Source organism: Panthera tigris, chromosome E3, assembly GCF_018350195.1.
Source record: "Panthera tigris isolate Pti1 chromosome E3, P.tigris_Pti1_mat1.1, whole genome shotgun sequence".
Lineage (NCBI taxonomy): Eukaryota > Metazoa > Chordata > Mammalia > Carnivora > Felidae > Panthera > Panthera tigris.
Genome location: NC_056675.1, coordinates 33,993,822 through 34,009,721, shown reverse-complemented (window position 1 = coordinate 34,009,721; position 15,900 = coordinate 33,993,822). Strand labels below are relative to the sequence as shown.

Genomic DNA, 15,900 nt, shown 5'->3' with positions numbered 1-15,900 from the left:
TCCATGGTTTTTATCCTCAAATCTTGGATTAAAAACACATTTGTACTTGTGATGATTGTCAGTCACTAGTATGTTCCAAGTGTGCCATAATAAACATACTCTAACCCAAAAGGTATTTACTAGTATGTTTACTAAATAAATATGAATTTTGGTTGTTTTCAAAATGCTAAATGGGATGCAATCACTATACCACATTTGTTCCATTTGCACTATGTTGAAATAGCCTTCATACTCATTAAAACTCAACCCCAGAGAAAATACTGTTGAGCTTACTAAATATATACACAGCAGTGTGCATTAGAATGTTCTACCACATGTCAACGCTTTAAAACATCAAATTGTGTCTCTCAAAGTGTCACAGGGCAGTTACTGTAATAATTAAAAACTATAAATCCACACAAAAACCAGAACTGGAGGGACTGGAAGTTGGGGGAGGGGGTAGAGGGTGTGTGAAAGGGGGTCCCTAGAAGGACTGGCATTTATAAAGAGTCTGGAAGGGATTGAGAAATACATAAAAAGGTTTTGTCATTCTAAATGCTTGCTGAAATCTGGCTTGACAAACATTTACACATAATCAAAGGCACGGATGCAAAACTTCGAAGCAAGGAGGGGCAAATATAGGGTTTGTAAATGCCAAATGTAACATTCTCATCACTATTTATGCACAATCTTCTTACTTTGACATAGGTCCTTGTCTTAAAAGAAAAAAAAAACACTATGTCAAGATTTGGGATTTAAATAGCCTCCACTGGCCAAAAGGGTCATACACCATGTGTAAACCCTCTCCATCCTCCACATGTCATGTCACTGCAACTAATGCGGGCCCCCATATGTTGCCTGTACACGTTCTGATCGAAATTAGCAGTCTCAGCTACAAACAGGAGATGTGGTTTTGAAAAGCGCTACTTAAGTGTGTCCTAGTCTTGCGACATGTCTCCCCCATCAGCGGGCAGTCTGATTCAGCACCACGGACAGCACCCTCGCCATTCCCCTCTAGACACTCTCCCAAACCCCCAACTATCCGATTACATCCGTCAAAGAATCTCTGGATATAAACCATGCTTTTCCCCTTACACATCTCAAAGCACACCTTCAAAATCCTTGGAGGCCAAGAGACTGATATTACCACCCAAATCTGTATCACTTCAATCCTGATATTCTGTAACTATCAATATATATACACTTCAATTAATTGTGCTAAAGGTATTTTTAAAAACAAACACATATACATTTTTAAACTGGTCTCGACCACCACACCCTGACAAAAACCTGGGATGGGTGGGGGAGAAGGACAAATTCTTGTTTGCTCTTGCTTATAATTACCTCAAAGTCTAAAAACTCTTAAAACATTTGTGCTTAAAAATCAACATGAAAAACCAGGTACTTTGAAATGTCTTTCATCCCACATTTATCCTCCTAAATTAACATCTAACCATCATTAAAAATATTTTATGAGGAAAAACCCCTATGAAGGCCTATGAAATAAATTCTGGCACATTCTACCGACAGAATATTATACAGCAGTTTTCTTTTAAAGGTTCTCAATGTACCTAAATGTAAAGGTCTCTAAGCTATGTTAAGTAAAAAAAAAAATTTAAAGATACCAAGCAATAAATCTTACCACACACAACCTCAGTTACAAAAGAGACAGTCTGTTGGAATAAGAACGGATAAATTCTCATTTCCCCTTCCATGACAAACACTGGAAGGACACACAAACACACAACTAGAGGTCCTGCAGGAGGAGCAGCAGTGGGATGTGCGCGCGCGCGCACACACACGCGCACACACACACGCGCACACACACACACACAATCACACGAACGCACTATCTCACAGTAACTTGCTCCACGTATGCCTGCTATTTTAATTCAGTTCCTTGTTTCAAAACCTGTCCCACTACAAGTGCCTTATGTTTTTAATGTTTATTTATTTTTTAATATTTATTTTTGAGAGAGAGAGAGACAGACAAAGCACAAACAGGGAGGGGCAGACAGAGAGAGAGACACAGAATCCCAAGCAGGCCCCAGGCTCCGAACTGTCAGCACAGATCCCGATGCGGGGCTCGAACTCATGAACTGTGAGATCATGACCTGAGCCAAAGTCAGCCTCTTCACCAAATGAGCCACCCAGGCGTCCCTAAAATAAGATTTTTAATGCACAAAAGCACAAACAAATCATCTCTGTATACAAAACAGAGCATCACACCTAAAAACTAGGGTGATGTGTAAATATAAGCAGTCTGCACTACTGTAGGTCATAGAATTCGACAACTGATTCATAATCCCAAAGATTCTTTTTTTTTTTACTTTTTTAAAAAAAATTTTATTTATTTTTGAGACAGAGAGAGACAGAGCATGAACGGGGGAGGGTCAGAGAGAGAGAGGGAGACACAGAATCTGAAGCAGGCTCCAGGCTCTGAGATGTCAGCACAGAGACCACCGATACAGGGCTCGAACTCAAAAACTGGGAGATCATGACCCGAGCCGAAGTCGGACCCTCAACCGACTGAGCCACCCAGGCGCCCCAATAATGCCAAAGATTCTGACATCCAAGCAAATTCAGATTATAGCTGAAACAAGGTATCTTTAAGGGTTTTGTGACTTGAAATAGAGTATTTCTCACCAGAAGTTATGGCAATGATAAAAATCAAGATCAAGTCAAAAGATCTATGGCTTACCTCCACAGCACTTTACTGTATGTACAGTGTGGGAAGATAAATAAATCGGGTCACAGTTTTGCAGAAGCAGGATTAACTACAATGCGACAACTGATGAAAGGCTAGTAATCTATAAACAAGGGATCCCATCCTAGTGTTAGTAAGATGGGATTTCTCTGCCATAGGCCCTTAAAGGCAAAGTAAATAGAGTTCTACTTTTGAACCGGGTTCTCCTGAGCAGTACACCTCACCTTTTTACACACCAAGTTACACATTTGTGCTGGGCTGACCCACTTGCTCTTTTCCACCCTCCAAAAGCATGGAGATGCTAGTCTAAGCCAGTGGCTGTGAAATGACAAAAAGTCCCTGGTTGGTCCACCATGTATAGGAGAAACTTGACCAACGACAGGCCCCGTGAAGCTCCCAACCAAGTGCCATGGGGCCTTAGTAGAAAAAGTTGACAACTCAAGTCTAGCTCCTAAGGGACTGAATATATCCAGTTAAAAAAAGCTCCTCATAAATGAGCTAGTTCAGCAAGAGGATTAAAAATTTAATTAAGACACAGTAAATCCCTGGACCTGAATTCAACGATGAAAGCAGCCGAAGCCCACAAAAACTCTATACTAGGCTTCCAGAATTATCTTAAATATTAAGTCTGCTTTCATTATCATCAAAGAAGTTTAAGATTGGGGTGTGTATCTATTTATCACCACGTATAAAGTGATCCTGTTCCTGAATTTTAGATACCATCTAATTGGAATTTTCCCTTATGTGTCAACTCTCATTTGGCCAAACATGAACTACAGCACTAATTTTTTGACAGACATGGTCTCAAATAACACTGGGGACATGTGGCAAGCACCAATGACAATATGGAATGCCTCAAATAGAAAGACAAAAGTTCCCTAATGTGCCAAATATCTGTAGGGGTGCGGTGGGGTGCGGAGGAGGAGTTATCATTTGAAAATGTATTTTTGAGACTCAAATACAATCAAAGATCATTTCCATTACTTGTGACTGGTTAACCTTGCTATGACAAACCCTGTGGTAAGCACCCAAGGCACAATGTATACATATACACGTACATATATTTTAATATGTATAAGAAGGGGCACAAAATGCCTTTTCTAAAGACTAGAAACCCACAGAAGGCTAGCTTGGCTGGTTACGAAGCCTATATATCTCCTCCTGTTACTGAGGAGGCCATGCTTGTACTCTGCGTCCCTTCCCACAGACTTCCACTTGTGAGGTCATAACACAGGATCGCTCAACAAAGAACACTGGCCGATTGCTATGGAAATGATGTGGTGCTAACTCAGCATCTCAATCTCACTCCTGGATGAAGTAACAGACAAAGCAGAATTTCAATTTGTCGTTTTTGACATTTTCTGTCACCTCACAAAAATTACTCAAGCCTCTCCCCAAAAGGGGGGGGAGGGGGGGCAGAGAACCACCACAGTAAGACCTCAGAGCCTTCCAACTAAGAGGTGTATACTGCCACCAGGTGGTGCGTCAGCCACAAAGATGGAGCCACACCTCCCATTCAGTCTCCGCTCAGGCCCCAGATTCCCCCTCAAACTTTTCAACTAGTGATTACAACCCAGTGAGCAAAACCACAGCGCAGTTAAGAGGCCAGAATATATGGAGTGCCAACGCAGAGCACACGCTCTCAACTCCGGGCCCACTGGTTCACTTGGAATTCCAAGGCAAAAGCCATCTGGTTTCTGCTTAGTCCGCCTCCCCTCATCTCCTCTCCAGACCCTGAACCCATTTTAAAGATTGTTACTGAAGCAGAGGTTATCACGGTAAATGAGAACACGGGTATCTTTCTGCATAATGATTTCTTAATTAGCAATCCCCAATGTACTTCAGAAGGACAGTTTAGAAACATTGGTACTACTGGTTCTAGAAATCCATCAGCATCTAAAGATCCCCATCTGAACTCCCAAGTCACCTTCTCGTCCAAGCTTGTGGTTCCCCGCCATGTCCGCATGGCTCAGCAGCAGAGTCTGCTGGGGCTGGAGCCAGGACGGTTCTCTCATCCACATCAGAGTGATGCATAGAATCTCTAGGAACTCTACCTCAACATTCTTTTTTTCAAAGCCCCTCCCCCCCCCCAATTCTTGGGTGTCGGACAAGGAACATATTCAAGAAACCTCATCAATTTAGAGAATCACTCCCAAAAGGTAATGAGGTCCAGAAACAAAAAGCGGGTGTTAATGGGAAAAAAGGAAGTCTGGAGTTTGGTTACTAGTTCCTTAGTTGCTGACATGGGCACACCGTACACAAACTACATCTTTCCTGTAAATCTAAAATTAATCCAAAATTAAAAGTTCACTTGAAAATAGACAAAACGGGGGTGCCTGGGTGGCTCACTCAGTTGGGTGTCTGACTTTGGCTCAGGTCATGATCTCACGGTACGTGAGGTCAAGTGACACATCAGGCTCTGTGCTGACAACTCAGAGCCTGGAGCCTGTTTCGGATTCTGTCGGTCTCTCCCTCTCAAAAATAAATAAACATTAAAAAAGAGAGAGAGAGAGAGAGAGAGAGAGAGAGAGAGAAAATAGACAAAAGAGAAGACCCGTAAGCCTAAGAAGCAAGGAATGTAACTGATATTAAAGATACATGCGGGAAATTTCAGCATGAAGCATCCACACCAGCATGCCAGAGATTCTCACACAATTAAAGATAGAAAAAGGTAGCCTGGAAGGGAGCTTGGGTCAGTGCTGGGGCAGGACCAGCAGAAGAAACAGGATCTAAAGTTTGATGCAAGGGCGCCTGGGTGGCTCTGCTGGTTGAGCGTCCGACCCCTGATTTTGGCTCAGGTCATGGTCATTGTGGCCCCAAGATGGGCTCCTCGCTGAAGGTGGAGCCTGCTTAAGATTCTCTCGGCCTCTCCCTCGGCCCCCTCTCCCATGCCCGCACATGCACACTCTCCCTCCCTCAAAATACATAAATAAATGTGGGCCCAGAGCAAACATTCTCAGGTGAAGACCACAAGTCCTCTTTAACATGGACCCACTGGCTTCGGGTTACAGCTGGATGTGAGGGGCACCGCTGCTAGGGGAACCCTGTCTGCATTCTCTGCTTTTCCTCCTCAAGACTGAGTCTGCCCACGTGGTCTGTCCTCAAGGAGAAATGCTCACCCCTTAGACAAACTAAAAGTTCACTGGAGCCCCCAAATGAGCCCAGAGGCACCAGTCAAGAAGAAATAAAGAAGGAAGAGGTCCTGAATAAAGTAAGACAACGCTATGGAAAGGCTGAATTTTTTTTTTAATTTTTTTTTTTTAACATTTATTTATTTTTGAGACAGAGAGAGACAGAGCATGAACGGGGGAGGGTCAGAGAGAGGGAGACACAGAATCTGAAACAGGCTCCAGGCTCTGAGCCGTCAGCACAGAGTCCGACGCGGGGCTCGAACTCACAGCCCTCACGGACCGCGAGATCATGACCTGAGCTGAAGTCGGCCGCTTAACCGACTGAGCCACCCAGGCGCCCCAAGGCTGAATTTCTTTATGTGGTTTTTTTAATTGCCTACTCTCAACATGACCCGTACTCCTGCAAATTTCTATCAGATCAGGCTGATTTCATTCCTTATTAAACATACTGTGAAATTACAGAGTCACAATTACTGTAAAAATAATAGAGATCCAGGGCACCTGGGTGGCTCAGTCATTTAAACGGCCAACTTTGGCTCAGATCATGATCTCATGGTTCGTGAGTTCAAGTTCCGCACTGGGCTCTCTCCTGTCAGCTAGGGAGCCAGCTTCCAATCCTGTCTCCCTCTATCTGCCCCTTGCCCACTCACACTTGATCGTGCTCTCCCTCCCACACACACACACACACACACACACACACAAAAAACAAACATTAAAAAAAAATTTTTTTAGGAGTGCCTGGGTGGCTCAGTCAGTTAAAAGTTTCATGATCTCACAGTTCGTGGGTTCAAGCCCACATCAGGTTCTGTGATGACAGCTCAGAGCCTGGAGCCTGCTTTGGATTCTGTGCCTGCCTCCCGCCCCCCACCCCCCCCACCCCCGCCTCTCCCCGCACTCACACTCTGTCTCTTTCTCTCCCCCAAAAACAAACACTAAAAGTTAAAAAAAAATTTCTTTGATAAAAAAAAAATAAAATAAAAAGAAAGAATAAAGATCCAATTCCCTTTACCCAGTTTCCCCTGGTACCATTTTGCAAAATCATAGCACTATGTAATTCACAACCAGGACACTGGTGCTGAAGCAACATGCTAATCCTGTTCCTGCTCACTTGCAGTCGTAAGACACAAGTAGGTCTACGTGTCCATGAGTCAAGACAGTGAATGGGTCCCACACAAGGACCCCTGGGTTGCCCTTTCATGGCCACACCCAGCTCCCAGTGTGCACCCCCCCTCCCACAACCCCCCGGCAACAACTAATCTCCATCCCCATATTTTTGTCATTTCAAGAATGTTACATAAATGGACGTGGCATACAACCTTTTGGAACATCTTCTGTCACTCAGCATAATTCCCTTGAGACTCAGGTCACCAACTGGTTTCTTTACATCGCTGAGTAGGATTCCACGGCAGGGACATACCATCTGACCTGCAAACAGCTGGGTTGTTTCCAATTTGAGGCTATTGGAAATAAAGCTGCTATAAACATTTTTGTGCAGGTCCTGGTTCTATTATTTACTTTTACTTTTGGGTTTCAAAGAATGAAATGCTAACAGCACCAAGGCAAGCAGTACAGGATGAAGATGGGCAAATAAGGACTCCTCCACTCCACTCCTAACATGAAGGAAGCCACTGTTTCATGCGCCCCCTTCCAGGTTTCAAGGTTCATATACATGCACGTGCAACAACGTACGTGAAATTCTTCTGAACACAAAATGGTATTCACAGGGCACGAACAAACTAGAGCTACCCCAAGTCGGTGCACATAAATATGCGTATTAATTTAATTCTGAATAGCACCATACCATATCACGATTTATTCAACCATTCCCTGACAAGGACTGCCTCCAGTCGGGTTTTGTTTTTTGCCATTGAATGGTGCGACAATCTGTACTGTGACTTTTGTTGGGCTACGATTTAACACCAGGTAGTCTTTCTCAAACTCGTGGGACCCCTCCCCCCAAGTCATTATCCAAGCTCTTTCCAATGGCAATTAGTAACACATTAATCCTACTCCTGTTCACTTTCGCTAAGACACGCGTAGGTCTGTGTGTCCACCAGACACACGGACACACCAAGACCCACAACGCTGCCAATTAATGCCCAGCAATACATCAGAACACCTGCGTCCTGCACTACGCTCACACGCTGTTCCGGAGAGCTCTTCCAACTCAGACACAGCTCCTTCACTCTTGCTTTGCAGAATTCAACTACAATTGACATCTTGACGTCCTGGTCCACAGCATGAATCCTAACGTACAGAACCTAGCTCTAAGTTCACCCGGAGGAGCAAAATGACAGCTGATAACTCAACAGGGAGACACAGAGGATGCACTCAGCACGACTGAGACAGAGAGTGCAGCCGCTGAAGGCTGGCTATACAGGGAGACAGAGCAGGTGACTCATCTGTGGGATCCAGCAAGTGGGGGTGGGGGTGGGCAGTCCCAAACAGCCCCCCCGTGTAGGGGCTGGGGAGGCGGGTGCTCCAAGGACATCCCCGGAATCAGGGACTCACAGGCCACGGTGAGATGGCATACTCCCTAAGAAACCGGAACCCCTAAGACCTGGCTAAGAGTCCGGGCAAACACGCAGCACCGCGGGAAGCCTCAGCTGCTGTGGAGTCAATGCCAGGCCCTGTGGAGGATTCTTCTAAGGCAAGGCTGGGCCTCAGGCAGAACCATGGACCATCTCCAGGCCTTGAACAGAACCCGGAGGTCACAAGGGGGTGGCAATCAACCAAGGAGACAGTAAAGGTGAGGACGGTGGGCCCCAAGAACTCTGCAGCTGCAACTGGCCTCCTCTATTCCAGGACTCAGTGATTTCTAAAGGGAACCTCCCCCCCCCCCCCCCCCCCCCCCAGCCACTGAGTGGAACGAGGCGGGTACTGACCAGGAACACTGGCTGTTGACTATGCTCACCTCCCCAGTTACAAAGACCACATGCCTGGGGGCTGTGAGAAACACAGATGCTTTCCTGTCACTCTCTGTGCCTGGGGAGGAAAGGGAAGCCTCTCAGAAGCAGTTTCCAGGGCGCCCGGGTGGTTCAGTGGGTTAAGCATCTGACTTGGTGGCTCAGGTCATGATCTCACGGTTCATGGGTTCGAGCCCCGCGTCAGGCTCTGTGCTGACAGCTCAGAGCCTAGAGCCTGGAGCCTGCTTCAGATTCCGTGTGTCCTTCTCTCTCTGCCCCTCCCCTGCTCGCGCTCTGTCTCTCTCAAAAATAAATAACCGTTAACAATTTTTTTAAAAAAATACAAAATTAAGGCAGTTTCTGAATGCGGTCCTAGTTGGAAAACTTCAACCGTGCTTCAAAAAGATCCTTTCTGGGGCGCCTGGGTGGCGCAGTCGGTTAAGCATCCGACTTCAGCCAGGTCACGATCTCGCGGTCCGTGAGTTCGAGCCCCGCGTCAGGCTCTGGGCTGATGGCTCGGAGCCTGGAGCCTGTTTCCGATTCTGTGTCTCCCTCTCTCTCTGACCCTCCCCCGTTCATGCTCTGTCTCTCTCTGTCCCAAAAATAAATAAAAAACGTTGAAAAAAAAAATTTAAAAAAAAAAACAAAAAACAAAAAACAAAAAGATCCTTTCTTTCTTTCTTTTTTTTTTAATGTCTGTTTCTGAGAGACAGACAGAGACAGATACAGACAGCGAGAGAGCAGGGAAGGGGCAGAGAGAGGGAGACACAGACTCCAAAGCAGGTTCCAGGCTCTGAGCTGTCAACACAGAGCCTGACATGGGGCTCGAACTCACAAACCGTGAGGTCATGACCTGAGCCGAAGGTGGAAGCTTAACAAACTGGGTCACCCAGGTGCCCCCAAAAAGATCCTTTCTAATCCATTATCATGACATTACCCAGGACTCAACATCTCTCCCTAGAACACAGGCAGGCCCTGTGTGCCTGCAATTACAGTAACTACTAACTAAGACAATGTTTTAATTACTTCTTCGCTGAACGCAGGAAGAGCGGGAAGAGCTCGAGAGGTAAGGGCATCCATTTCTGGGGGGGCTGGGTGGAACCAGCACCCAGTGAGCCAACCTGCTTATCAAGTATCTCCTATGTGCCAAGCGCTGGGTTGGGCCTTGGAGGGAGCACAGAGATAAGCCCCCCACCCCCACCCCGGTCTCCTGGTGCTCCTTTCTTGTGGGAGCAGACAAGAGGGAAGAATTCCAACAGAGGGGGAAACAGAGTACAGGGATGGAGCCGCGGGACCATCAGCCTTGAAGGAAGGGATGACACGTGGGTAAAGACCACGGAACGAAAAGGAGCCGGGCTGTCAGACATCCTAAAGAAGCACACTATTCTGGATTCAGCGAACAGGGTCAAGGGCAGTGGGCCACGGAGAAGGAGGGCAGGGCCAAGGCCATGGAGGGCCCTGAAGGCTCCGATAAGGACTCTGAATTTCTTTCTCCTATGTTCCCTGCTGCGCAGGCTGTCGGTTCCTGCTACTCAGCCCACTGCTCAGGCCAGGTCTGCTGCCGCGGAGTCGAGACTGTCGGTCCCATGACCGTCAGAAGCTCCTTATTTCCGTCAGAAGTTCCTCTGCCAAGCCACCGAGGATGGATGCGGAAGAGGGGGTTTTGTTTTGTTACTGGTTTTTACTAGCTTGCCCCTTGGGGCTAGCCTGCCAGGCTGGAGGTATCGTTAACAATGAAACCATGGCCGAATCAATACCACCACTCCAAAGTGCTCGGCTTTCATTACTTTTCTGATTTTATACACAATGTGGCTACACCCATCCCCCATGAGGCTGGCCGGGAGCCCATTTCCAGATCACGGTCCTGGCCTACTAACCAGGGCCTGCTTTGGTCCTCTGCCGTTGGCGGGCCACCGCAGGGGCCAAGGCCAGTGCCCGCACAGCTTGTAAGTCACAGAGCCTGAAGGTTCAGAGCAGACCCGCTGTGTTGAGACCTGACAGTTAGCTTCACGCTCTGAATCCTGATTTAAATTAGGAGTATGAAAATAAAAGCCCCAAAGACGGCCACATATAAATTCGTGTACCTTAAATAAAAATATTTGTTTGGGACCTCCAGGTTAGCGTGATTATGTAAAAACCATCCTTTCCCTAGAGGATGGCCCTAACTGCCAGTCACGTCCCACATTCTGCCGGCCGGCGTGCATACTGGCTGGCGCGGAGAGGGGCCTGCGATCCGCACCACCGAAGAGCTTAGAGTTGCGGCACTAACTACTAACTTGTATAGCACAGACCACTGGCGGGAAAGAAAAGGTGAGTCCCAGCAGGCCCAGCAGAGACCCAGCCTCATGGAAGCCACAGGACAGAGGCAGGAAGTATTTGCGTCACACGACGGCCAAAGGATTAACAGCCAGAATACACACACAGTTCCTAAAAATCAAGAACAATCAATCCAACTACCACAGAGGAGAAATTCCTATAAACTACAAACGATTAATAAACATGCTCGACTTCCCTCACTAACATGATACCATTTCCATCTAACAGCTTAACAGTGAAAAATACTGGAAATGCCCCCTTGATGCTGTGGGTCTCACAAAACGAGTGGGGTCAAAAGGCTGTCAACTATCCGACCTAGGGGCTGTATTTATTCAAACCAAAATGCCAAATACCCTTTTACTCAAATGTCATTCCTAGGAACCCATTCCAAAGAAAACTAGCATCCATGCCCAAAGATCTCCACAAGCATAGGCTTTACACTGAAGCACCATTTTTTACAGAGAAGTTAATGGCTCTATTTTTATGAAGTGTCCAGAACAGGTAAATCTACAGAACGGTGATCAGCGCTCGCCCGGAGCTGGGGAGATGGGGAGGTTGGAGGGGTCGCAGCTCAGGAGTGCAGGGGCTCGTGTGGTGTCAGAATCTTCCCAAACGGACCGTGGTGATGGTGCACAACTGTAAATACACTAAAAGCCACTGAGCTGCGTGCAGTGAATGAATGACCTACAGGGCGAATTAGAGCTCGATAAAGCTGGATGCAAAAGACAGAGACAAGATCTTAACAGAAACGGGCCATTCTGTGTGGGGACAAAACAGTTCCAGAAATCACAATGGTCTCTGAGGCTACGCAGGGTCAGTGGCGTGCACAGTGAACAACTGAGCCACACCAGCTGGAGCGGAACTGTTCGGCTTCCTGCAGTAGTCCTCTAAAAGGAATATGCAACATTTTGGTGTTTTAAATGTTCAGTGATCTACAAAACTGACTGATGTGTGAAGTCCGCTCTACATTCATGTAGGTTTAAGGAAAGTAAAACGGTCACGAGGGGAGATGCCCACCAAGAGACGAATCACCGAGTGGGTCACCAGGATGTCCTTACACAATGAGTAAGGCTGTGTGTGTTACCTGGGACAGAAGACCCACCACACGCTATGTGCACGTTTACTTCCACGGAATCAGGCACTTTCTCCTTGCCTTCTGGCTTCCGTGTCATCTCAATGGTTCCGAGAATATGCACTACCTCATCCAAAAGTAAAAACACAAGAGGCGCGTGCACCACACACACACACACACACACACACACACACACAGCAAAGCAAACCATGGTGCAAAAGATACAACCCAAATACTTCCTAAGGCAGGACACCAGTCCAAGAGTCCTTAGAAAACACACCAGAGAAGGAAAAAGATGACACACTAGTTGCACACGTGGAGTCAGGAGGGAATGGAGTCCTGAAAGTTCTCTTTACACCGTGGCGAATGGCAGCATCTACTTAAATGTGTGGGTTTTCCTGAAGAACTGGTTACAAAGAAGGCAGTCTAGGGGCTGAGGATGAGTTCAGACACGGGGAGAGCAAACTCGTGATTGTGCTAATTAAAACTTTTTAAAAGCAGTCAAACACAACCAATTTCAAATGGGTTCATTTATTTGAATAAAACCACCAACAGCAACTTAAGAAGGGCACCTGGCTGGCTCAGTTGGTTGAGCATGCGACTCTTAATCTCGGGGTCATTAATTTAAGTCCCATGTTGAGTGCAGAGCAAATGTAAGAAATAATAATAAGTTAATAAGCAAAAAACAGCAACCTAGAACAGAAGACTAAATTGTTTGATTTCTTTTACACATTGATGCAGGCCGACCACCATTCACCACACCTTCTTCTCATCTTCCTTTTGAGGGGACCCATCAAGGCTATCAATAAACAGACAAATCCAAGACCTTTTAAAACACTAGTGGCCACAGAAATTGTTTGATTTCGGGGGTGGGGGGTGGAGGGTGGTGCCTGGTTGGCTCAGTTGGTTAAGGATCTGCCTCTTAATTTTGGCTCAGGTCATGATCTCATGGTTCATCACTTTGAGCCCCGCATGGGGCCTGCTTGGGATTCTCTGTGTCCCTCACTCTCTGTCCCTCCCCAGCTCTGTCTCTCTCTAAAAACTAAGTAAATAAATAAATTCGTGAGAGGAAGACTAGTTTCTCAGAGAATAACGAAGGAATTCTGGTTTTGTTTAAAAAGGTGGGGGGGAAGGGGGACACTTCAGTCTACAAACCAGTGTAGACCTTGACCATCTGCTATGCACAAGAAACATCCCCTGGGAAAACTGGACTTCCAAGAGGTAAGATCATTAGAACCGGAGGCATACCATGTTCATGGACTGAAAGACTCCGACTCAAGATGTCAGTTTTCCACAAATCTGTCTTTGTGTTTGAACACAATTTCAATCAAAATCCCAAAATGATTTTTTTTATACTTACAGACAAGTAAAAAGTTTTCATGGAAAGATGAATACAGACAATAAAACCATTTTGGAAAGAACACAGTCCGAGAAATTACACCTGATTCGACTCACTCTAAAGCTTCAGTAATCAATACGACAAGCAAAGTAATCATAATGTTGTATTAGCAAAGAGATGAGCACACAGATGCATGCAACTGGGGAGTCCAGAAACAGACCCCCACACAAATGTTACTATTTTTGAGAAAGGTGACCACGGAAAAGGGATAGTCTTTACAACAGATGGTAAAGGAACAACTGGACGTCCACAGGCTAAAACAAGGAACCTCAACCCCACACCTTACACAAAAATTAACTCATAATGGACCTTAGATACAATTATAAAATTTAACAATGTAAGGCTTTAAGAAGAAAACACACAGTGTGGGGCAAAGAATTCATAAAAGAACATTTCAACAAATAAGACTTCACTAAAACTAAGTTTTGCTCCAGAAAGATACCATTAAGAGAAAAGACAGCTACGGATTAGGAGAAAATGCATGTGCAAGTTGCCTCTCTGACAAAGGACTTGTGTCCCAAATACACAAAGAGCTCTCAACATTTGACTGGAGTAAAACAACCCCGTACTTGAACACACACTTCCAACAGGGTGTAGGGATGGCAAATAAACACGTGGAAAGTTGTTTGACCGTCAGCTCTTAGGTGTGTGCAAATTAAAACCACAGTGAGAGGGGCGCCTGGGTGGCTCGGTTGAGCGACCGACTTCGGCTCAGGTCATGATCTCGCAGTTTGTGAGTTTGAGCCCCGCATCAGGCTCTGTGCTGACAGCTCAGAGCCTGGAGCCTACTTCAGATTCTATGTTTCCCCCTCTCTCTACCCCTCCCCTGCTCACGCTCTGTGTCTCTCTGTCTCTCAATAATAAATAAACATTAAAAAAAAACATTAAAAAAAAAAAACCACAGTGAGATACTACTGCCATTAGGATGACTAAAACCTAAAACACCGACAATATCAAGTGCCGACAAGGACGTGGGTCAGCTGGCTCTCTCGTACACTGGCATGGGATGCAGGATGGCAAGCGGTCTGGGTAAGAGCTTCTGTAAGGTTAAGCATACTGTGCCATATGGCCCAACAACTCTGCGTCTTACTCTAGACAAAGGAAAACTCATGTCCACACGAAACCTGCCACTAATATTTAGAGTGTCTTCATTCATAACTGCCAAACATAACTGGAGGCAATGCAGATGTCCTGCAGTGGGAGGACGGATAAACAGTGGTACGTCCATACACCGGAAGGAAGACTGCTCGGCAATAAAAAGAAATGAAGCGCTGACACACCGAACCCAGATGCTACACCCTGAAGAAAGAAGCCAGTCTAAAAAGTTACATGCTGTGCGATTCCATTTACATGAGATCTGCAAAATGACGAACCCGCAGGGGATGGAGGACACAACAGTGGTTGCCAGGGGTCCCATCAAGTGGAAGATGCGACTGCACAGGAAATACTTGAGGGGGGTCATGCAGTGAGTGAACTACTGTGCATGTTGATTGTGGCAGTGGTGACACAAATCTATACAGCTGTTAAATTCGCAGAATCCCCTCCCCAAGTCAATCTTACTTTACAGTAACTTAAAAAACCAAAAGGGAAAAAAATCACCTGCAGGGCAGAGAGAAGAAATAATTTACTGACTCTTTAAATACTCCCTTGATGTATGGTTTCAGATCTCTTAACTCTTAGGGAAGAGAGAAGTAAAAGATTTTATAGAAAAGATGGAGAGTCTAAACCTTCTTTGCCCCAAGACCTTCAGATGGTCTTTGACAAAGCAGTACACCATTGTTTGCATCAAAATTTATTCTTCTTGGGGGAGAGGGAGCTGCAGGTGGCAAGGAACCAGGGAAGCGGGAGGTCAGAACAGAAGTGAAAGAAAGTATCGACAGAAACACTGGTTTCCTAACACGCACAAACTATGCGCCAATAAACTGAAGCACATTTAACAAGGTGTGCCGTTTTACGAGCAATGTTTAAATCCAGACTGATTTCCCCAAGAATTCCACACAAGCTCTGTTCCACACAAGCTACTGGAAACTGGAGGAAGTGGGGGAGGGAGATACAAACAATAAATATTAACAAGTGGAATGGTCGCCATTATGACTAGGAAGGAAAATAATCAAAATCACAAGTTGTTTTTGGCTTAAGCCCTCCCTCGTTGAACGCTCACGAAATCTGTTGTTGATCATAACAGCATCATCTTGTATACACCTTTAAGTAGGGGGAAAGCTGTTCTGGAGTCCACTCCCCAGTCAGGGTGCTTCCACATCGCGTGAGGGGCTGGGGGGGGGGGGGGGGCAGGGACACCCACTCCTGCCTGCTCCTGCCCCATGGCATTAGCTCATGCGCACACAGCGGCCACCCAGCCACCCTAGTTACCACCCAACCTTCTTCACCCA

The 15,900-nt window shown here is 46.1% G+C and overlaps 1 protein-coding gene and 1 long non-coding RNA gene across 5 annotated transcripts in view; one reads left to right on the top strand and one right to left on the bottom strand.

The window, feature by feature from the left end:
- The window catches only part of USP7 (ubiquitin specific peptidase 7), a 64,868-nt gene that overhangs the window by 32,957 nt on the left and 16,011 nt on the right, over positions 1–15,900 (bottom strand). The window contains exon 1 of one of the 3 annotated variants that reach the window (XM_042972568.1): positions 7,134–7,269. The exons of 1 other annotated variant lie outside the window; for it this stretch is intronic. Coding sequence is in view for 1 of the 2 variants with exons in the window: in XM_042972566.1 (XP_042828500.1) it covers positions 4,614–4,707 (94 nt within the window). In the remaining variant the exon portion in view is untranslated. Of the gene's footprint in view, positions 1–4,613; positions 4,719–7,133; positions 7,270–15,900 lie in introns of those variants that run through there. One more of the 3 variants, XM_042972566.1, reaches the window with a different exon arrangement.
- LOC122234769 lies at positions 4,756–10,477 on the top strand. 2 transcript variants are annotated; one of them, XR_006212725.1, is made up of 5 exons: positions 4,756–4,845; positions 8,017–8,210; positions 8,406–8,566; positions 9,767–9,789; positions 10,238–10,477. It is a non-coding gene; the product is annotated as an uncharacterized LOC122234769 (long non-coding RNA). The 2 variants fall into 2 exon arrangements; XR_006212724.1 differs by lacking the exon at positions 9,767–9,789.